The sequence below is a fragment of the Hippoglossus stenolepis genome, chromosome 14 (assembly GCF_022539355.2).
Source record: "Hippoglossus stenolepis isolate QCI-W04-F060 chromosome 14, HSTE1.2, whole genome shotgun sequence".
Classification (NCBI taxonomy): domain Eukaryota; kingdom Metazoa; phylum Chordata; class Actinopteri; order Pleuronectiformes; family Pleuronectidae; genus Hippoglossus; species Hippoglossus stenolepis.
In genome coordinates, this window is record NC_061496.1 from 6973640 (window position 1) to 6991263 (window position 17624).

The 17624-nt window shown below is 43.0% G+C and overlaps 1 protein-coding gene across 1 annotated transcript in view; it reads left to right on the forward strand.

Annotated features, from left to right (window-relative positions):
* cachd1 (cache domain containing 1) overlaps nt 1-16236 on the forward strand; it is a 78333-nt gene extending 62097 nt beyond the window's left edge. The window contains 12 exon segments of the mRNA XM_035176022.2: nt 76-186; nt 1014-1136; nt 1702-1801; nt 2446-2562; nt 2978-3138; nt 3236-3322; nt 4410-4526; nt 5280-5431; nt 5925-6086; nt 7005-7082; nt 7242-7343; nt 11131-16236. Of these exon segments, the coding sequence (XP_035031913.2) occupies nt 76-186; nt 1014-1136; nt 1702-1801; nt 2446-2562; nt 2978-3138; nt 3236-3322; nt 4410-4526; nt 5280-5431; nt 5925-6086; nt 7005-7082; nt 7242-7343; nt 11131-11375 (1555 nt within the window). The 3' untranslated portion in view covers nt 11376-16236.
* Nucleotides 16237-17624: the final 1388 nt, after the last annotated feature.

Sequence of the window (17624 nt, forward strand, 5' to 3'; positions counted from 1 at the left end):
TGTCAGCCCGGAGAAAGTTAGGAGATGATCTGAACTCGGCGAGCTAACCCTCTGCCCCTGTGATGCGTCGTGCAGGTACCAGCATGCTGTGGCCAACCCTGGACTCATCACCTTCACGGGGCCATACCTGGACGTGGGCGGGGCCGGATACGTCGTCACAATCAGCCACACCCTCCACGCGTCTAGGTAAGACAATCACAATAAACCAATTTTGCATGTGAATATATAGAATCTGTGGGGGATGGACATGATTTTGGGGCTGGAGAATCATGTACTGGGGCACTTTGGAACCCCCCCACACACAAAGTATCACTGTTTGTGTTTTGTGTGGAGAAACGTTGTGATAAAAGAAACTCATAGGAATGTATACAATGTTCAACAAGGGGAAGTTCTGGATCTCACCTGTCTGCACCAGAAGCCCCAAAATATTGGTCATTGCCCCGAGCGGCTAATTCGCTGGGATCCGGGATTATTATATTTCTACCATCTCGTGCTAAAGAAGGAAAATCCAAAAGACTATTTCCAAGTTATAAAAACATATTCACATTTGCACAATGTTTCAGACACAGCCTTTGTGAGGTGCAGGGTTTGAAAAGCCTGTGATGTGAGACCAACACGCAGTCCACTGAGCTTCAAACTCTCCACTGTGGTCAACATCAGTTTGCATCAGCTGGATAAGATCTGTTTACCATGGTCCATGCAAATGTTCCGTCCACACACAAACATTCAGTATCAGCGTGTGATAAACCAGGATCAGGGTGTTGTTGTGTACCGACTCAGTGAGCGTATAATCACGCAGTCTGTAAACACGTCTATACACAGTGTGCAGGGCTGTGTGCGGTTTATATTTATGGCTCAGGACCAACAATGCAACTGACAATTTTGTCCCACTTTTCTCAGAGTGCAGCTGACGACACAATCGCACACACGGAAATCTGTTTTTCTTCCAGAATTTCTTCTAATCCATGTTTTCTTTTTCCCGCGGCGTCTCCTCTGTCCTCTCTGCTCTGCAGCACTCAGACGGCCCCTGGTTACGCAATAGCCGTGATGGGCATAGACTTCACCCTGCGCTACTTCTACAAAGTCTTGCTCGACCTGCTGCCCATCTGCAACCAGGACAAGGGCAACAAGATCCGGTGAGTGGGAGGGATCGATTGTGATGATTGACTTTTGCGAATCATTGCTCCTTTCTTCTTTCTCCTTTTTCTCTTTCTTCCCTTTCCCCCCCGTTTCACTGAGCAACTTGCAGAGAGATCAAGAAGAAAGAAGGAGGGAAAAGAGTTAAGCTGATTATCACAGCATTCCTGCCGCAGATGTGGCGTCGCTGCCGCCTCAGTCCTACATACTTCCTCCAGCTTTAATGTCCTTTTTTCTTCTTCATCCTTTCTTTTCCAACCCCCTCTTTCTCCCCCTCTCTCCATCGCTCCACTTCCTTCATGCTCTCCCTGTTGGTGTGCAGGGGCCATATAAAACAGGATTAGCTCAAAGGGGGCGGGGGCCAGAGAGGAGACCTATTTGGCAGAATGTTTAAGGGACAAAGGGAAGCAGAATGCAGCCGTATTATTCAGATGAATGAAGCTGAAGTTAGCATCTGGAAAACGAAGGATCCAAATATATATTCTTTGAATTCACTTTTCTGTTATAGCTCAAGAATTAAAGAGTCACTGTCTGCGCTCTAACATTTATGTGTGCACATCGTAGGTGCTTCATAATGGAGGACAGAGGGTACCTGGTTGCACACCCCACTCTCATTGACCCCAAAGGTCATGCCCCTGCAGAGCAGCAGCACATCACGCACAAGGTAACGCACCCGGAAACACACATCAACTACATAAACAAGAGGAACACATGCATCCACCAACATACTGTTTGTTCCTTCACATTGTCCCAGCTACACATTGGGGGTAGTTACAGCTTTGTAGCCCTATTTAAATCCTACCCCCATATGAAACCATTTTAACTCTTAATATGCCTGATTTTCTTTCACCAAGGTCTGTGAATGGAAACCAGTGAAAATGCCCAAAAAACGCTACATGTCACAATGTTAAAGAAAGTTATAAAAACATCTCTGGATACTTCCCTGTGTCTAGATCCATGTTAAAGTTGAATGGGTTAATTCTTGGTCCATGTCCCATCCTTCCTCCAAGTGCAATGGAAATCTGTTCTGTAGTTTTTTTGCGTAATCCTTCAAACCGAACTCCAACAGTAACATTAAAAACTCCACGTCCTTTAAAATGTGTGGTTGTGAGAATAAATTGGATGATCTTTAATCCGGGGAAAGTGCACAAAGATTTAATTGTAGTTTACAATGCAAAGACAATAAATAACACAACTCATTCTCATCCATAAACAAACCATTCATATGATTTGGAATTCAATCTGATTCTCGCCTGTTTTTGAATCTTTCATTCCTCAGTTTGTTATCCTGTTGTTTTTTAATTGCAGGAGCCGCTGGTTGCGAACGACATCCTCAACCATCCCAATTTTGTCAAGAAGAATCTGTGCAACAGCTTCAGCGACCGCACGGTGCAGCGCTTCTACAAGTTCAACACCAGCATCGTGGTAAGTCCCAGATGTTTGAGGGTCAGACTCAGACGGATGTACTCGTCAGTATTTTACATGGAGGTACAGTCTGAGGAGTGCACCGTATTTATATTTGATAGAGCAACACTGCTGCCTAGTGGTGGTCGTTCTAGTTGCACCCATGAATTGCTCCTGTGTACTATATATCTATTAAAACTGCCAAGGCTAACTACATTCATTAAAAACAGCAGCTTTACAGATGTTAAAGTGTCGTACTTATACTTTTAGATTAAGCCTTTAAGAATAAAATCACAAATTTGTCTTAATACCTCATCTTCCTAAGAATTTGCTTTACAATTTCCTGTTGATTTCATGTCCTCATCATACCTTCAAGTACTTTAATCTCTTCCACTTCCCCTTTGAGATGTTATCTAATCCTCTGTTTTTCCGTCAGGGGGACCTCACCAACCTGGTCCATGGAAGCCATTGTTCAAAGTACCGCCTGACCCGGATCCCAGGCACCAACGCCTTCGCCGGTATCGTCAACGAGACGTGTGACTCCCTGGCGTTCTGCGCCTGCAGCACCGTGGACCGACTCTGCCTCAACTGCCACAGGTCTTTGCTCCGCCCACACACTCTCAGAGACGTTTATTGTGATTTGAAACAGTGGTGGTCGAGTTTCTGACTGACCGTGACATTGTGTGTGTTTCAGAATGGAGCAGAATGAGTGCGAGTGTCCCTGTGAGTGCCCCCTAGAGGTCAACGAGTGCACAGGCAACCTCACCAATGCTGAGAACAGGTTAGTGGAAGTTTTGCCTCAAAGACACTTCACATATGTCCACATATATATCGCTCAGGAATTATACTTAATGATATAAGGTTGAGAAAAATATGAAACATACATTTGCGAAAAAAATGTTATTATAACTTTATGTACGTAATGAACGAGGATACTTTTCAGATGATGCTCGATTCCTTTTAACCATTTTTAACAAGTGAGGATGGTTAGAGCAGTAATGTAGCTATGATAATAATAGTAATAATAACCATAATAATAATAATAATAATGGCCTTGTGATGGACTGGCGACAAGTATCCATATTCATTACAAATTCACAGAGTTGTAAATGTCACACAAGCCACTTATTGTCCAAATTCAAATTACTCAATTACTCGTGTCGTGAACAAACAGCTGATAATTAATATTTACTTTATCTGATATATTACTTATGTGTTATTTGCAGTATTTATCACTAATGTCAAACGTTTGCTGTGGTGTGTTGAAATTTGTCCCTCTCACTTCCTGTCGTTGTGAATTTAATTGTTTAAACTTTTTTGCTTTGTGAATGTTTCTGGGTGTTTCCTCACTTTGACTTGTCTTTCACTGTCCCTCCTTTCTGTTTTGCGTGTCTGTCTCTTCCTCCTCTTCGTCTCGCTCTGTCCATCATTCTCTTCCTCTCACACCTCCCTCCCTCTCTCTCCCCGTCTCTCCCTCTTGTTTTATCCACCTCCTCTCGTCAACCATCGGCCGCCTTTGACAGCATGTCAATGCATCAAATGCCAATTCCTGTTTTATTTCAGGGAGACATGCAATTATCGTCTCTCACTGTCAGATTTCTCTCTGTTGTCGTGTCATTGATGTTTGTCCTTTCCGGAGCTCATTTGCATACATTGACGTGCTTTGTGTGTTCAAGCTTTGATTTTCTTTTCCCTTTTTTTCCCGTGTCAGTTTTACTGTGTTTGCTTTTGTTGAACGTAATCGTGTTTCCTGCTCGGAGTCTGATGGATTTTGTCGGCTGGATGTGTTGACCGAGGATATGCGTCGCCTCTTCTGCGTTTCTGTGTTTTCACCCCGTTGTGTTTTTTTTCGTCCGTGTTTTGCAAAGGAACCCGAGCTGCGAGGTGCACCAGGAGCCGGTCAGTCTGAATGTGATTGATCCCAGTCTGCATGAGACCCTGCCCCAGTGCATCAACACCCGCTGTAGCCAGAGATACACCAGCAGGTACACACACACACACACACACTGCACTACACACAGACACACTATGCATCAAGTATATACAAACGCATCCATACAGACACACAAAAATCTGCCTTGAGGTACAGTACAGGGTGACAACAGCGAGAATATCACTGCTGTGGGATAGTGCCGCCTAGTGGAAATAAATGGGATGTGTAGATTTGTGTTTTTACCCTTTTCACCTTTGTTGTTCTGCATGAAACACACCAGTGTGTTGGTAAAGAGAAACAAAGAAAACACTTTTGATGATATTGAAAGAGTGTGTCTGTGTATATATGTTAATAATACTGAGCCGAGTTCCTGTATAAATCCATCAAAATGAATTCATAAACTAGAGTGGAGCTCAGAGAGCACATACTTCTGCCAAGGTCCAATAGTGCCCTTATGAAACCAAATTTTTAATTCACCAGATCTGGGTTTTTATTTGAATCTGCATGAAATTGTACTCACTCATAGATATCCGTCCCCTGAAGATTCATGAATTATTCTCTGAGAAATCAATATAATGAGCTCTGAAGTGAGCCTTTCCACATCCTTCCACCCAGTTCTGTGGTAATCCTTCCAGTAGTTAAACCGACAGACAAACACACGCAGATGAAAACGTAACTTGCTTGGCGGAGGTAAAAAGCTGGAGAAAGTATTCTTACCTCTACAAATCCAGAACTTCTCTAGCACTATAATACTTTACCACTCTGCCAAACTACTGTTTATTTTGTTTTCTGCTTCCTGTTTCAGCGACTGTTTTGGCGTGTTGGACTGTGAGTGGTGCATGGTGGACAGTGATGGTAAGACCCACCTGGACAAGCCGTACTGCGCCCTGCAGAAGGAGTGCTTCGGAGGCATCGTCGGTGCCAAGAGTCCCTACGCGGACGGCCTGGGAGTCCTGGGTGAGTTTCAACACACAGCGTTTATTATTGTGCAAAGTGACAGAGTCCTTCAGGATGAAATTGTGCTTTGACTAGATTTCACTGTTATGAAATGTACTGGCATGTACCATGTCAGCCTGTGGAGTAACAAGCAACAACAGAAGAACACAGAAGTCAAATTAATTCCATTGTCATCCTGGTCACAGCTGAATTGTGACTTGTGTAGATTCAGGCTGAAACTTCTCTGTTGCCTGGTTGTTTCTCTGGTTCTGTTATCAGTTTTTTTTTTTAATTTTTTTTTTTTAATTGGCTGTTAGCTTTAATAATTATTCTGCAGCGTGACACACTGATGGGAGAGTGAAATAGAAATGTACTGGCAGCGCAGCACGAGTCGGGAGCTGAGCCCGAGCTGTTTGATTCTGGCTCGTTGTGCTGTCTCTTCTTCGTCCGTTCTGCTTCATCCTTCTCTCATCATCTCTCTCTCTCTCTCTCTCTCGCTCGCTTTCATCTGCAGATGAAGAGGTGGCGTCTCTGAACATGATCAAGAGCGCCCCCGTGGGTCCGGTCGCTGGGGGCATTATGGGATGCATCATGGTGTTGGTGCTGGCTGTGTATGCGTACAGACACCAGATCCACAGGCGCTCTCACCAGCACATGTCACCACTGGCTGCACAGGGTAAGTGTGACTCACAGGCTGCTCTCAGACGTGCACTGAACTCTGGATAATCTCCTGAGGTTATCCAGAGCACATGTGGGAATACAGCAGGAGATTCTCCAGAGGATTCACACCGAGAGAGTGGGCGCAAAACTGAAGAAACCAAAAGAATACAAATATGTCAGAATGAAAAAGAGGAGCCATACACATAGAAGACACAAATGAAAATATAAGCTTATAGAGAGACATCGTGGTTCGAGAGTTTTTGGTAAAAAAAAAGGTCCAACACCGGTGTCTGTGTCCACAGCAGAATTTACTCTATGTCCTGCGTGCTGCTCCACCCTCACCTGAACCCTCTGGATATTTCTGTTGTCTGAGTTCATGTCTGAAAACGACTACAGATGGATTCTGTCTCACATTTATACAGACAAGCCAAGACAAGTCAAATGTATACAATAAATAGATCTGTGAGATTGAAATGGAAGTCAAATTTTAATATCACATTTTGGCAGCATGGAGGAACGAGGAAACGTGTTATTTTACATTTTTCTGCTTGGCCTTGTGGCAAATGGAAAGCAGTTTGTAAGTTGCTTCACATTTTCACAGAAAAAGGACATTTTAAAGCAGCATCATTAACAAGCAGTCTGGCAGCGACTGACACTAGTACCACGCAGCAGCAGCAGCTGTCCTAACATTCACCACTTCTCTTCCCTCTGGCTCGTCTTTGTACACAGGTTATTATCTGGGTTAAAGCAGCTAGATGTTATCTCATGATGGCCTTTTGTTTTTTGTGCTTTGTTTGGATATAAAAAGCAAAGTCCACATACCCTCCTACTTGTCATTCCTGCAGTAATTTACATATTTTAGAACGGTAGCATCCATCTCATCTCAGCCTTCTGCTTCTCTCCTCCCGCTCTCTTCACCTCCACGCTGCTCCAGAAATGTCAGTGAGAATGTCGAACCTGGATAATGAACGAGATGAGAGGGACGAAGACAGCCACGAGGACAGAGGCATCAGTAAGTTCTGCCTGATATCTGATGAGGTCTGAAAGCTGTGGTTGAAGTGTTTATTTAAGCTCCTCGATAGGTCGTCACTTTCCCCTCAGTAAACACACGTGAGTACCACTTACCCGCGGCCTCTGTGTTGATCTGTGTGTGTTCTCCCTTCACTTTCAGTCAGCAACACGAGATTCATAGCTGCGGTGATCGAGAGACACACGCACACTCCCGAGCGGAGGCGACGGTACTGGGGACGATCCGGGACAGAGAGCGACCACGGTAAGACATTTTCTTCCTGTGCTACACACACATACATCAAGTAACAGAGACCAGGACGGTTTAAAAAAATGCACAAATGTGATAACGCTCAAAACTCCTGGTTAAATGGCTGTAGTTTGTGACGTGGCGTTTCCAGAGTTATTCTCTACTTGGTTACTTCACCATATCATTCATGGAGAAGTGTAAGTAATTCTGGGCGACTCTGATATTCCTTCATATCTTTTGAACTTGACAAAGGTCTTGAATTAAATTTATTACGGCCTTAAAAAGTCTTAAATTGACCTTGTTTAAACCTGCTGGACTAAATACACTAAGCATGTATGCTCGTGAACCTAAAGTCACTCTGGTCGATGGGGCTAATTTCACAGGAGACATATTCTGCGCATATTCAGGTTGATAATTTTCATTTGTTTTATTACTAGAAAATGTTTACACGCTCCAATGTTCCCCGCTACCCTATTGTGATTGGTCAACTGTTTACAGCCAGTAGATGTGTAAATGCAGATGTGACATCGCAGTCCCCCACATTTGCATAACTCCAGGACTAATGATGAGGTATTTCAGGAGCCTCAGTGGTTTCTGTGGGGGAGGGGAGTTTTTTTTACTTTGCAGAACTTTAACATACACAAAAACCTACATAACACACTCGATGAAAGATAAAGTGAAAAGGCATCGTATGTCTCTAATCTAGCTTTACACCATCTTGAGGTCAAACATATTCATGATGATCTCTCGACAGATAGTTTGGACTCAATTAATCTGGTTTTTGGATTCGCTGCTCTGTAACTGTGGAGTAGAGTCGACAGTATCTCTTCACACAGCAACCAAACTCCAGGATTAGAATGTGGACTCTACGGAGTTTGCCCGAGGAGTGAAGTGGGAGTGAAGTGATGTCTGGACTCAGTGATTTTAGAGTGTGACGAGCTCAGATTATCTGGGGGATCTTGGAGTCGAGCTGCTGCTCTTTAGTGTGGAAAGGAGTCGGTGTAAGTTTCAGTTTATAATGAGGAGGCTTTATGAACATGACGTCTAGGAGAGATCTCTAGACCCACAACATGGTGGAGTGTGTGTAACCCCGTCCCACCTGGCCTGGGGAAACCCCTGGATCCCCAACAAAGAGCTGAGATAGAGGATGTGTGGGTTTCCTTTATTCACCTTAAGCCACAGTGATGCAAGCTCAGAGAAGTGGCAGAAAATGAGGATGTTTTTATAACTTGTGAGTCTGGTGAACGCACACTCATATCCTTAGTTTTCGCAGATCCCTGGTTATGCGATTTTACTTCATCCATGTTTCTGAATATTCTTTGTCGGCACAGGGCATAGTGTCTGAGATGGTGAGTAATCAAGACCCAGATGTACATGGATGATCAGAAACCTGGATGTTATTCCATGTAAGCGCCATATGCCAAATATGATCTAAACCAGAATATAGGTCAAAACAAGGCTATTTAAAATCCTGTAAACATGCTCATAATAGAGCATTAAAACCTGAATAAAATGAAATTCATCTCAATCCCATTTTAAGGCTTAGGTTTCAGTTTTATAAAATGAACACTATTCCTTCCCGAATGTTACGGCCCAGTGTTAAACCCACAGTTCCCACTCAGCTCACTGGCAGTGGTTCAGCTCTTGGCTCGCTCTTTCCATGACATCACAGCTCACTACTTTTTCTTTTCTCTTCTCTCCGGCTCTCTGCGAGACAGAGGCTCATGTTCGCTGTAACCATTTGTAGAACTTGTGTAAGTCTGACACTCGATGAGTGCGGATGGACGGTTTCGCCCGCATGGAGCTCTCACCACCTACATATGGCATCGCTCCACTTCCTGGCACGAGTGTCTCTGTTACTTGTTGCATAACCGAGGACGAGCGAGAGGGTGAATGTGAAGAGAGGAGGGTGGGCTAAAGTGGCTTCAACCAGAGAGGACAGAGAAATGTGAGATAGAGCTGCAGAGGAACGGAGAAAACTAGTTTTAACCTACTAGTAAGAATCATTCTTACTTATTGTTCTTCATTAGGATTATTAAGTCTCCTAAATAACACTTTTTTTTTTTTTTTTACAATTAAGTGCAACTTGAGATAATCCTGAACATCAAATATTGTTTCTCTACACAAGGTTCGTCTTTGAGTGAATGTTTTGTGGAAAGAAAATCAGCAGCATTAAAGTAAAGTATCTTTCTCATGTCAGAATGTAGTTCAAGAGAAGGCAAAGACAATAAACGGACAGGAAAGACAAGTATATTATAATATATTAGTGGGGAGAGGACATGGAGGACAAGTGCAGAGATGTAAACATGTAAAAATGATGAAAGAGGGGACATTGGAGTGAGTCTGAAGGGCAAGAGGACGGAGACAGAGAGGAAGAGGAGTTTGCAATAATGGAAAGAGGGGGTGTTATTCATAAGTCCACGCAGCTACGTTGCTGCTCAGTCAAAGTTGCCCTTCTACTACCATCCACACAGGTTATATATATATATATATATATAACACCAATCTGAAAGGTCTAATCATAATGAGACATTTTTAGTTTTGTCTCCAATAGTTTTCTCTGTCCACATCTCTCGACTTCAGGAGGGATTTAGTTTCCTGGTGCAGCTTTAAATTTGTCCACAGGACACCGTTAGCTGTGAAGCTACCTGAAGCTACGGCTCTGGCTTTGGGGAAGAGACGGATAAACTGTGCTGAAGTCTGGAACTTCTTTGAAGTCTTCATCCCTCTCGTTTCCTTTTAATCCCCCACTCTCCCTCGATCCCTCCTCAGTATCCCCCAAACTCTTTCTCTCCCTCTCCCCCTTTTTGTCCGTCCTTTCCATTGTCTTTTTTTTAACGAGGCTAACCTTTTGAAAAATCAGGGACGAACACCTCAGTGAGACGTAAAGGACATTTCCCTATTTTACATATGTTACCTTCTATTATATACAACATCACTCCACCACTTTGATCAATTAAGCTTGATCAAGATGAAGTTTGGCCTGGTATGAATTTAGGAGACTACATTCAGTCGAGTGCAGTATCATAAAATATAGATCTCCTTATGTTCAATCTGTTAATAACACTTTGACCCAGTAACTCCCCGTGACAGCAGTACTGCTCTGCCATTGCTCCAGTTTACCAATGTAGGCTATCCTAACAGCCATGTTGGCCCCCGACGCCGCCTCCTCAGGCTGCACGTATGTGGAGGAAAGCGATCATAAATATGTATCATTCTTTTTTCTTTTTTTTTCTCCACATTTTGGTGTGAAAGCTGAGAACATATGGGGAAGATAATCCCCAGCAGGGATGTATAGTTGTCACCGCACCATAAAAGAGCCTGTACTGCTTTCAGAAGCGTTCTGTGTTAGCGTGTATTCACAAGCGTTGTTCCTGTGTTGAATGTCTATGACCCGAGGGCGTCATTTGCAGAGTAGATTCTTTTATGGTGTCCTTTCATTTCCGCGTTGTGAAGGCTGTGCCCCACGCTGGTGCACGTGGAGCTGTTCAGATCTTTGATTCTCTGTGCAGTGACTGAATGAGGCTCTTTGGTTCTGTATCTTTTACTATGAAAAAAATTATGTTGCGATGTAAAACAAAGAAGTTTTAGCTTTATTGCAGGTTTAATTCATTTATTTCAAGTCTCTCTGCCTTAGAGATAACCAACAAAAGCTTTTAACACTTTCCTACAGCCCCATCTGCCCGTGTGTGTTCACGAGGGACTCTGGTTTACAACAGGGCTACGACCTGAGGGTTTTATTGAGGATGATGAGTTGTATTCACTCCAGTAACGCCGGCCTCTGCATGTTTTCTGTGTCCAGGTTACAGCACCATGAGTCCGCAGGAGGACAGCGAGAATCCGCCCGGAAACAACGACCCGCTCTCGGCCGGCGTGGACGTGGGTAACCATGATGACGACATGGACCTGGACACGCCGCCCCAAACGGCAGCGCTGCTCAGCCACAAGTTCCACCCCTACCGGCACACGCACACGCACCACCACCCGCTGCACACGCACCACCTGCAGGCCGCGGTCACCGTGCACAGTGTGGACGCAGAGTGCTGATCCTCAGCGTGGCGTTGCCCCTCCTGCCAGGGACCTTATATTTCTTATTAATGACTATTTAAAAAAAAGAAAACATTTGTGCTCGATTAGACAGTTGGGTACGGTCAGGATGGACGGAGGGAGAGAGATGCCACAGCTGGACTCGAACCCATCGTGCCACTGAGCTGCGGACACTTCCTCCTCAGCTCCTTATGGGTATTAGCCTCATGGTGTCATTGTGCCAACATCTCATCCCTTTTTCCACTGATCCCAGTCTAACATCTGGGAAGTGCACACGGTTTCACAGACACCGACCAGACCTGGGCCAGTACAAATAACTAAATGGGGAGTTTTTCTTTGTTTTCTAAAGAAAGTTGGCATTCAGGACTCTGTACGTGTGCAGCTTTGGGAGCCAGCGCTGCCTGAGCTCATTCATTGACCTTCAACGAGGAGAGGACACAAGTTGAACCTGAAACCCTCAAGAAAGGACAAACTTCTTCGTTTTCCTCCAGAAGGCCGCAGCAAACACTATTGGATCAGTGGATAATCAAATTAAACCTGGAGCCTGATGTTGCCCCAGGGCTCCATCCCATAATTACGGATTATACCACAGCTTTACTCTCCGTGGTTCTGAAGATATAGACACTTCCAAGTATTTGCCTTTTTTTTCAAAAGGAGAAGCTGCTGGTTCTTTTATAAAGCGGTTTGAAAAGCTATTTGAACTTTTTCATGAATGTCTGTGAACAAGTAGCCGAAACATTCAGTGGTTCACGCAAATACAGAAGAAAAAATCACTTAAAAAGAGGAAAATGTTATTTTTCTACTATTTATTAAAAGAGGTAGATTTTCAGGACAGATGAGCTAGAAGCTGCCGCTAACACACAAACACGTCACTAATCAGGAAGAGTGACATGTTCTTCTTATAACCAGTGCATCATTTAGAGCTCATTATTTTTTAATATTTCTCATACAACAGACCATGTGACAACTGGATTATTTTTTACATTTTGTTTTATTTTTCATATCATAGTGATTTTTGGTTCATAAGCAGCAGCTTTTTCTACATTTTCCTTCCTCTTTCTTTTCCTCCTTCGTTACCCAGAAGTATCCTCTCCACTAAATTATCCTGTTTACTATAAAGTCCAGGGAAAAGCTTCCTCTTTAAGCGAGACACATTTCTGGACGAGCGAGGACCCGAAGATCTGAGTCAGAATCAAATTGAGGTTTGGGAGCATTTCGGACGGCACATGGGCCGTGAGACGTGGAACATTTCTCTCTCCGTGGTCACGGTTTTGAATCAGTGAGGTGTTTGTGTTCTCGTGAGGTAAAAATCCTCATTCTGGACACATCCTCAGGAGGCAGAACTTTCTGTGCTCGCTGGACTTCTCAAGCCTCCTGGAGGTGTGAGGGGGAGAGTTAACAACGGCAAAACATTCCTGGCTTTAGTCACTGCCGGGGATTTAGTGTGTGAGGATAATTGGGGACGATCGCAGGGGTCCTGAGAGAGTCACAGAGATCGAGTGCTGTCCCCTCTGATCGCCTGGGTAGAAAAAACCAGCACAGAATGCTGTCTCTTTTTTGTTCCACCTTATTTGTGTGCTGGATTTTTGTGTAAATCAAGTTTAATTTCTAATGATGCGTGAGATGGAGTCTCCTTCCTGTCAGAGAGAAGAACGAGGGAGAGATGCTGCTGCTGCTGTTCAGAGGTTACACCCATCTGTCGACTCCTCTGTGGTTAACCACTCAAAATGTCTTTTCTACACCTCTCTGGTTTTACTGGTGTGTATGTGTGTGTGTGTGTGTGTCTGTGTGTCTGTGTGTGTGCGTGTGTGGAATGAATGGCTACCCGTCTGGGACATTTTCTTGGATTATTGTATTTTTCTCAAGATAATAATAGAGAATTATAGGTGAAATTATTATAATTGAGAAAATCCACCCTCTTTTATTCCGATGAAGAGTCACTCGACCCGACCTGTGCTTCATGGCCGGCGTGGCATCTGTTTACTTGTGGGCGCCAACATGTCTGTTGTTTCTTCAGAGATTCATTATGAAGTGTAAATACAGAATCACAAATAGCTATTAATGTCCTGTACACTCCATTTTTTTTTATGTTGGTAAGACATAATGTAAGCTTCAAATGATGCTCAGATATTCGGGTTGATATTTTTTTGATTTGTCTGTTCACGGTGTCTCACTATATTTCTGATGCCTTGGATGTTTTTATTTTATTTTTAGATAAATTTTTTCTTTAGGTCCATATTGGATGGAAGTCAGTACTTGGAAAAAAATTAATACACACTTTTATGTTTGAGAGACGTCTAGTTTAAAAAAAAAAAAAAAGTTTTATCGTGTGTCTTGAAAATGTTTGAGAAAGCTAATTTAGAATCATGAAATAACGGTACATCTTTTCGCTGAGTTAAAGGCTCAGCGTGGGTTCCCAAAACTGGCAGCTAAAAAAAAAAAAACTGCTTTATAATTTGACACCACTAACAGAGCAGAGATTTAAAACACACTTTATGGTATTGCCTTCAAAATCTATAACGTACTCCTACTATATGTAGTGGGTCAAATATTCCACTAGTAATCGCATAAAAGGTTTCGTCAAAGTTGCAGTCAAATATTTTCTACGGTATTTGGTTCAGTTTGACGTCGGCATCTCGTAGTGTCTCACGTCGAACCATAGATCAGATGCAGTCTTGCGAGTGTCCTCTGATGTGTGTGAATGTCGGGGCGATTTCTTTTCCTCCAAAATGGTTTGATGTCACAGGCATTTTTTTTTTCTCTGGAGAGCTTTTAAACAGTATTTACCAGCCATTGTAAATGAGTGTGTGTGTGTTTCTATACAAGAACACTCTGAATTGCATTAATTAATGTACTGAAGGAACATATGTACATCAACCCCCTCCCTCATGTATCATATAAAGTTATCAAATTGAGATTTATTGCAATGTGAATGTGATAAAGTCCATTTTACACTTAAATTGTGTTTTTGTTATTGCTGCCTCTTGCTACGCACATTTTCTTTTACCGAAACAAATTTTTATACTTCGAGTACAGTGGAAGTTCCTGAGATCTCGTGTTGACCTTGTGAACCCAGCAGCTCAGGAACTTCTCCAGGGAATTCCTTCAAATTTGGTCCAAACATTCACTTGAATTCCCAAGATGAACTGATTTGATTTTGGCGGTTCAAGGCCAAGGTCACCTCATGTTCTCGTGAACGTGATGTAACTGGCACACCCACCTCTGGCCCAAACATTCACTTTGACCCGACGGATGACCTGATTACAATTCGGAGGTCAAAGGTCAAGGTCACCGGGACCTCACAAAACCCTTTTTTCGCCCCATGAATGTGTGACGTGTGTTACGGAGGAAATGCTCAAACACAGAAGAGCAATCCAAGTCCACACAAAGCTGCTGACCGGATAACAAAGAAAGTTTGTGCCAGTTAATCTCACTTCATGGAAAACAAATATTTACTAATTGTGTCTTTCTATTGTCGTTGTCATGACACAGGTCACACACAACCCGGCCTGCGCACAGTAAACCAGGGAGATCATCTCCCAGGGATGTTTGTGTGTGTGACCCTGTATTCACGCTCCCTCACATCTGAGTTTTATTGTCCGATGCCTCTGCAGCCTGTTCGACTCCCTCTGGTTCACATGGGGGACATTTCTGACACTTACTCTGCAAATTGCTGCACTCTGTTTGGTCGGGGGGGATTTTTAATGAGGTGCCGAGGTAAGAATACAAAATGTGCGTATTGTGTTTTATGTTTAAAGGATTATCTGGGCTTGTAAACCTTGAGAAATCGCAAACCCCTCAAGTCCGTTTTAACTCTTGACCCTTACTTCAAGAAAAGGGCATTTTCAGAATAAAATGGTGTTTCAGCTTCAATCTGCACGTGGCTCCATAGGGATATTGTATTTTTATTTTTTTTTTCAAGCTGTTGGTCAAAGGTCATGCAGTTTGTGGGTGAAGGAAGAATAGTGGTAGAGTATATTCTGCCTTGAAGACCTCTCTTATTTATGAGGCTTTTCTGTCCATGCAGTGTTTCCTGCCGGGGGATCTGGGAACAGCCACAGGATGGAGAAGCAACATGGATCTGATTCAATACAGCAAGAGGCCACTTTGGTTTAGTGGGAAAAGATCAGGGTGCTGTTCGAGTGTTTGTTCCCTTTGTTGCATGTTGGCCCACCATGATTTTCTAACCATATAATGAGGTTTTTAACAAATAATTGTGTTAAATGTGCATTAATATATAGTAAACATATAATACAAGCTACATCAATAAATGTAAAAGTACATTATAATGTGCTTTAAATAATAGGTTGTATGATTAATATCACAGTGACAAATTACCTACCGACCTTGTTAAGGAGTTAAAGGATAAATCTGGCGGTATTCATTTTTACAGCATCTTTGGTCTGAGTATTGTTCAGATCTGCAACTACTGATGATTTTCATTATGGACTAATGTGTTGAATATTATTGCAATTTCTTGTTGTGTCAATTAAGTGCAAGGGGAAATATAATTTGCCGATAGTATGTTTTTGGCTATATAGCTTAAAAAACAGTCCATAACCTAAATGTATGCAGTTAACAATCATAACATAATTTTTTATTAAGAAAAACATCCAATTGTTAATATTAAGAAGCTGGAACCAGTTCATTGTCTGTACTTTTGGTTAAAAAAACCCAAACTGAAATCATTGCTCAAGAACTATTTTGATAATTATTTTGTCGATTGACTCAATCGATCATTTAATTGACTTATCTCTGCTGCTCTAGAGGTTTTGTCTGCAGTAATCTTTCTAAATTGTTGCAATGCTGTGTTCACAGTTTTGCAAAGAATTCCAGAAAAATAAAAAATTCAAAAGCCGAATTCTGTCTGCAGCCTTTGTTGGAAGTGGGTTTTGCTCGTTGATCTTCTGTGTGAAAGCACGTTTCCTGAGGGCAGAGGAAGACGTCTGCTTTAATAATTAAAAACACCAGTTTATATATTCATGACTCTGTTTTAAAGACTTCATCAAAGGGGGAAAGATCGAGGTTGAGAGGGGAGCCAGAGTAGAGAGAGATGGATGGATTCTCATCACTGGTCACATTCTGACCAACTGTAACATAGATAGACATATTGTTCAATGCATCATAGGTGAAATATGAATAGCTTCATGTCAGAGAGGAAGTTATTTTAACACTGACACATCTTGGACTGTGTAAGACAGTGTATAAAACTGTGCATCTGTGAATTTGCACTGCTTTCAGACATCTTTGATACTTTCCCTTCATCAATCTCACATTTGGATTTAAGATGCTCACTCACAAACACAGGTGCTTTCTGAAAAAGGTGCCGTCCGCCTGCTTTAAGGTCACAGAGTGCAGCCCAGTAATTTCTCCTTGAGCAGCAGCGGAAAAAGCGAGGGGCACGCTGGGCTCTCAGTTTACTGAAGATCAGCGGGAAAGTATTTCAGCACTGTGGAGAGAAGAAGGAGCCCCCCCCCCCTCATGTCTGTCTGTCCCACCTGTCCTCCAAACCTCATCAGTTTGTCAGCGTTCATTCATACCTCCCCTGCACGACCCTGTCTGTGTCTGTTTCCATGCACGGCCACTGTATCTCCTTTTCCTCTCAAGCTGTCTGCTGCTCTCTCTCTCTCTCTCTCTCTGAAATTGAGCAGAGTGCCCGGTGCAGCCCCTGGGTCATTGCAGTCGGCCTCTGCTCTGCCAACTAGTACGGCAGACATGCACCAGCAGCACATTTCCGTGCAGTCCAGGGAGTCCCAGTTTCCCAAACACATCTTAGTCATCTTAGGTCGTGCAAGCAAGCAATTTCACAGAGCCTTGAAACCACTTTGACGGACAACGCTTTCTATCTTTGATTGTGTAAATTTAGCTAAAAACAATGTGTGGGGGAAATTTGTGGCAACAACTGACAACAGGACTTGAATTTTACAGGAAAATACGCCAGGGAGGGATTTGACATTATTAGTAGTTCAGCATGAAATGAAGAAAGTCTCAACTGGGGCCTTGGGAGGGATCAAGACATGAAAACATGCACACGTATGTTTGGCTTGGGTTGAAATCAGAAGCGTACATGTAGAGATGTAACCTTCTCATTACTGCTGGAGTCCCTGATGCACCGGTGGAGATGTAATGCTTGTGACCACTGTAATTAGGACATGAATTGGGCAGGGAAATATACTTGTGCACTTTGTCCTCCATGGTTTCAGGTCAGCTGTTTTTTAGTAGGTTACACATCCCTCCATGTCTCTAAGA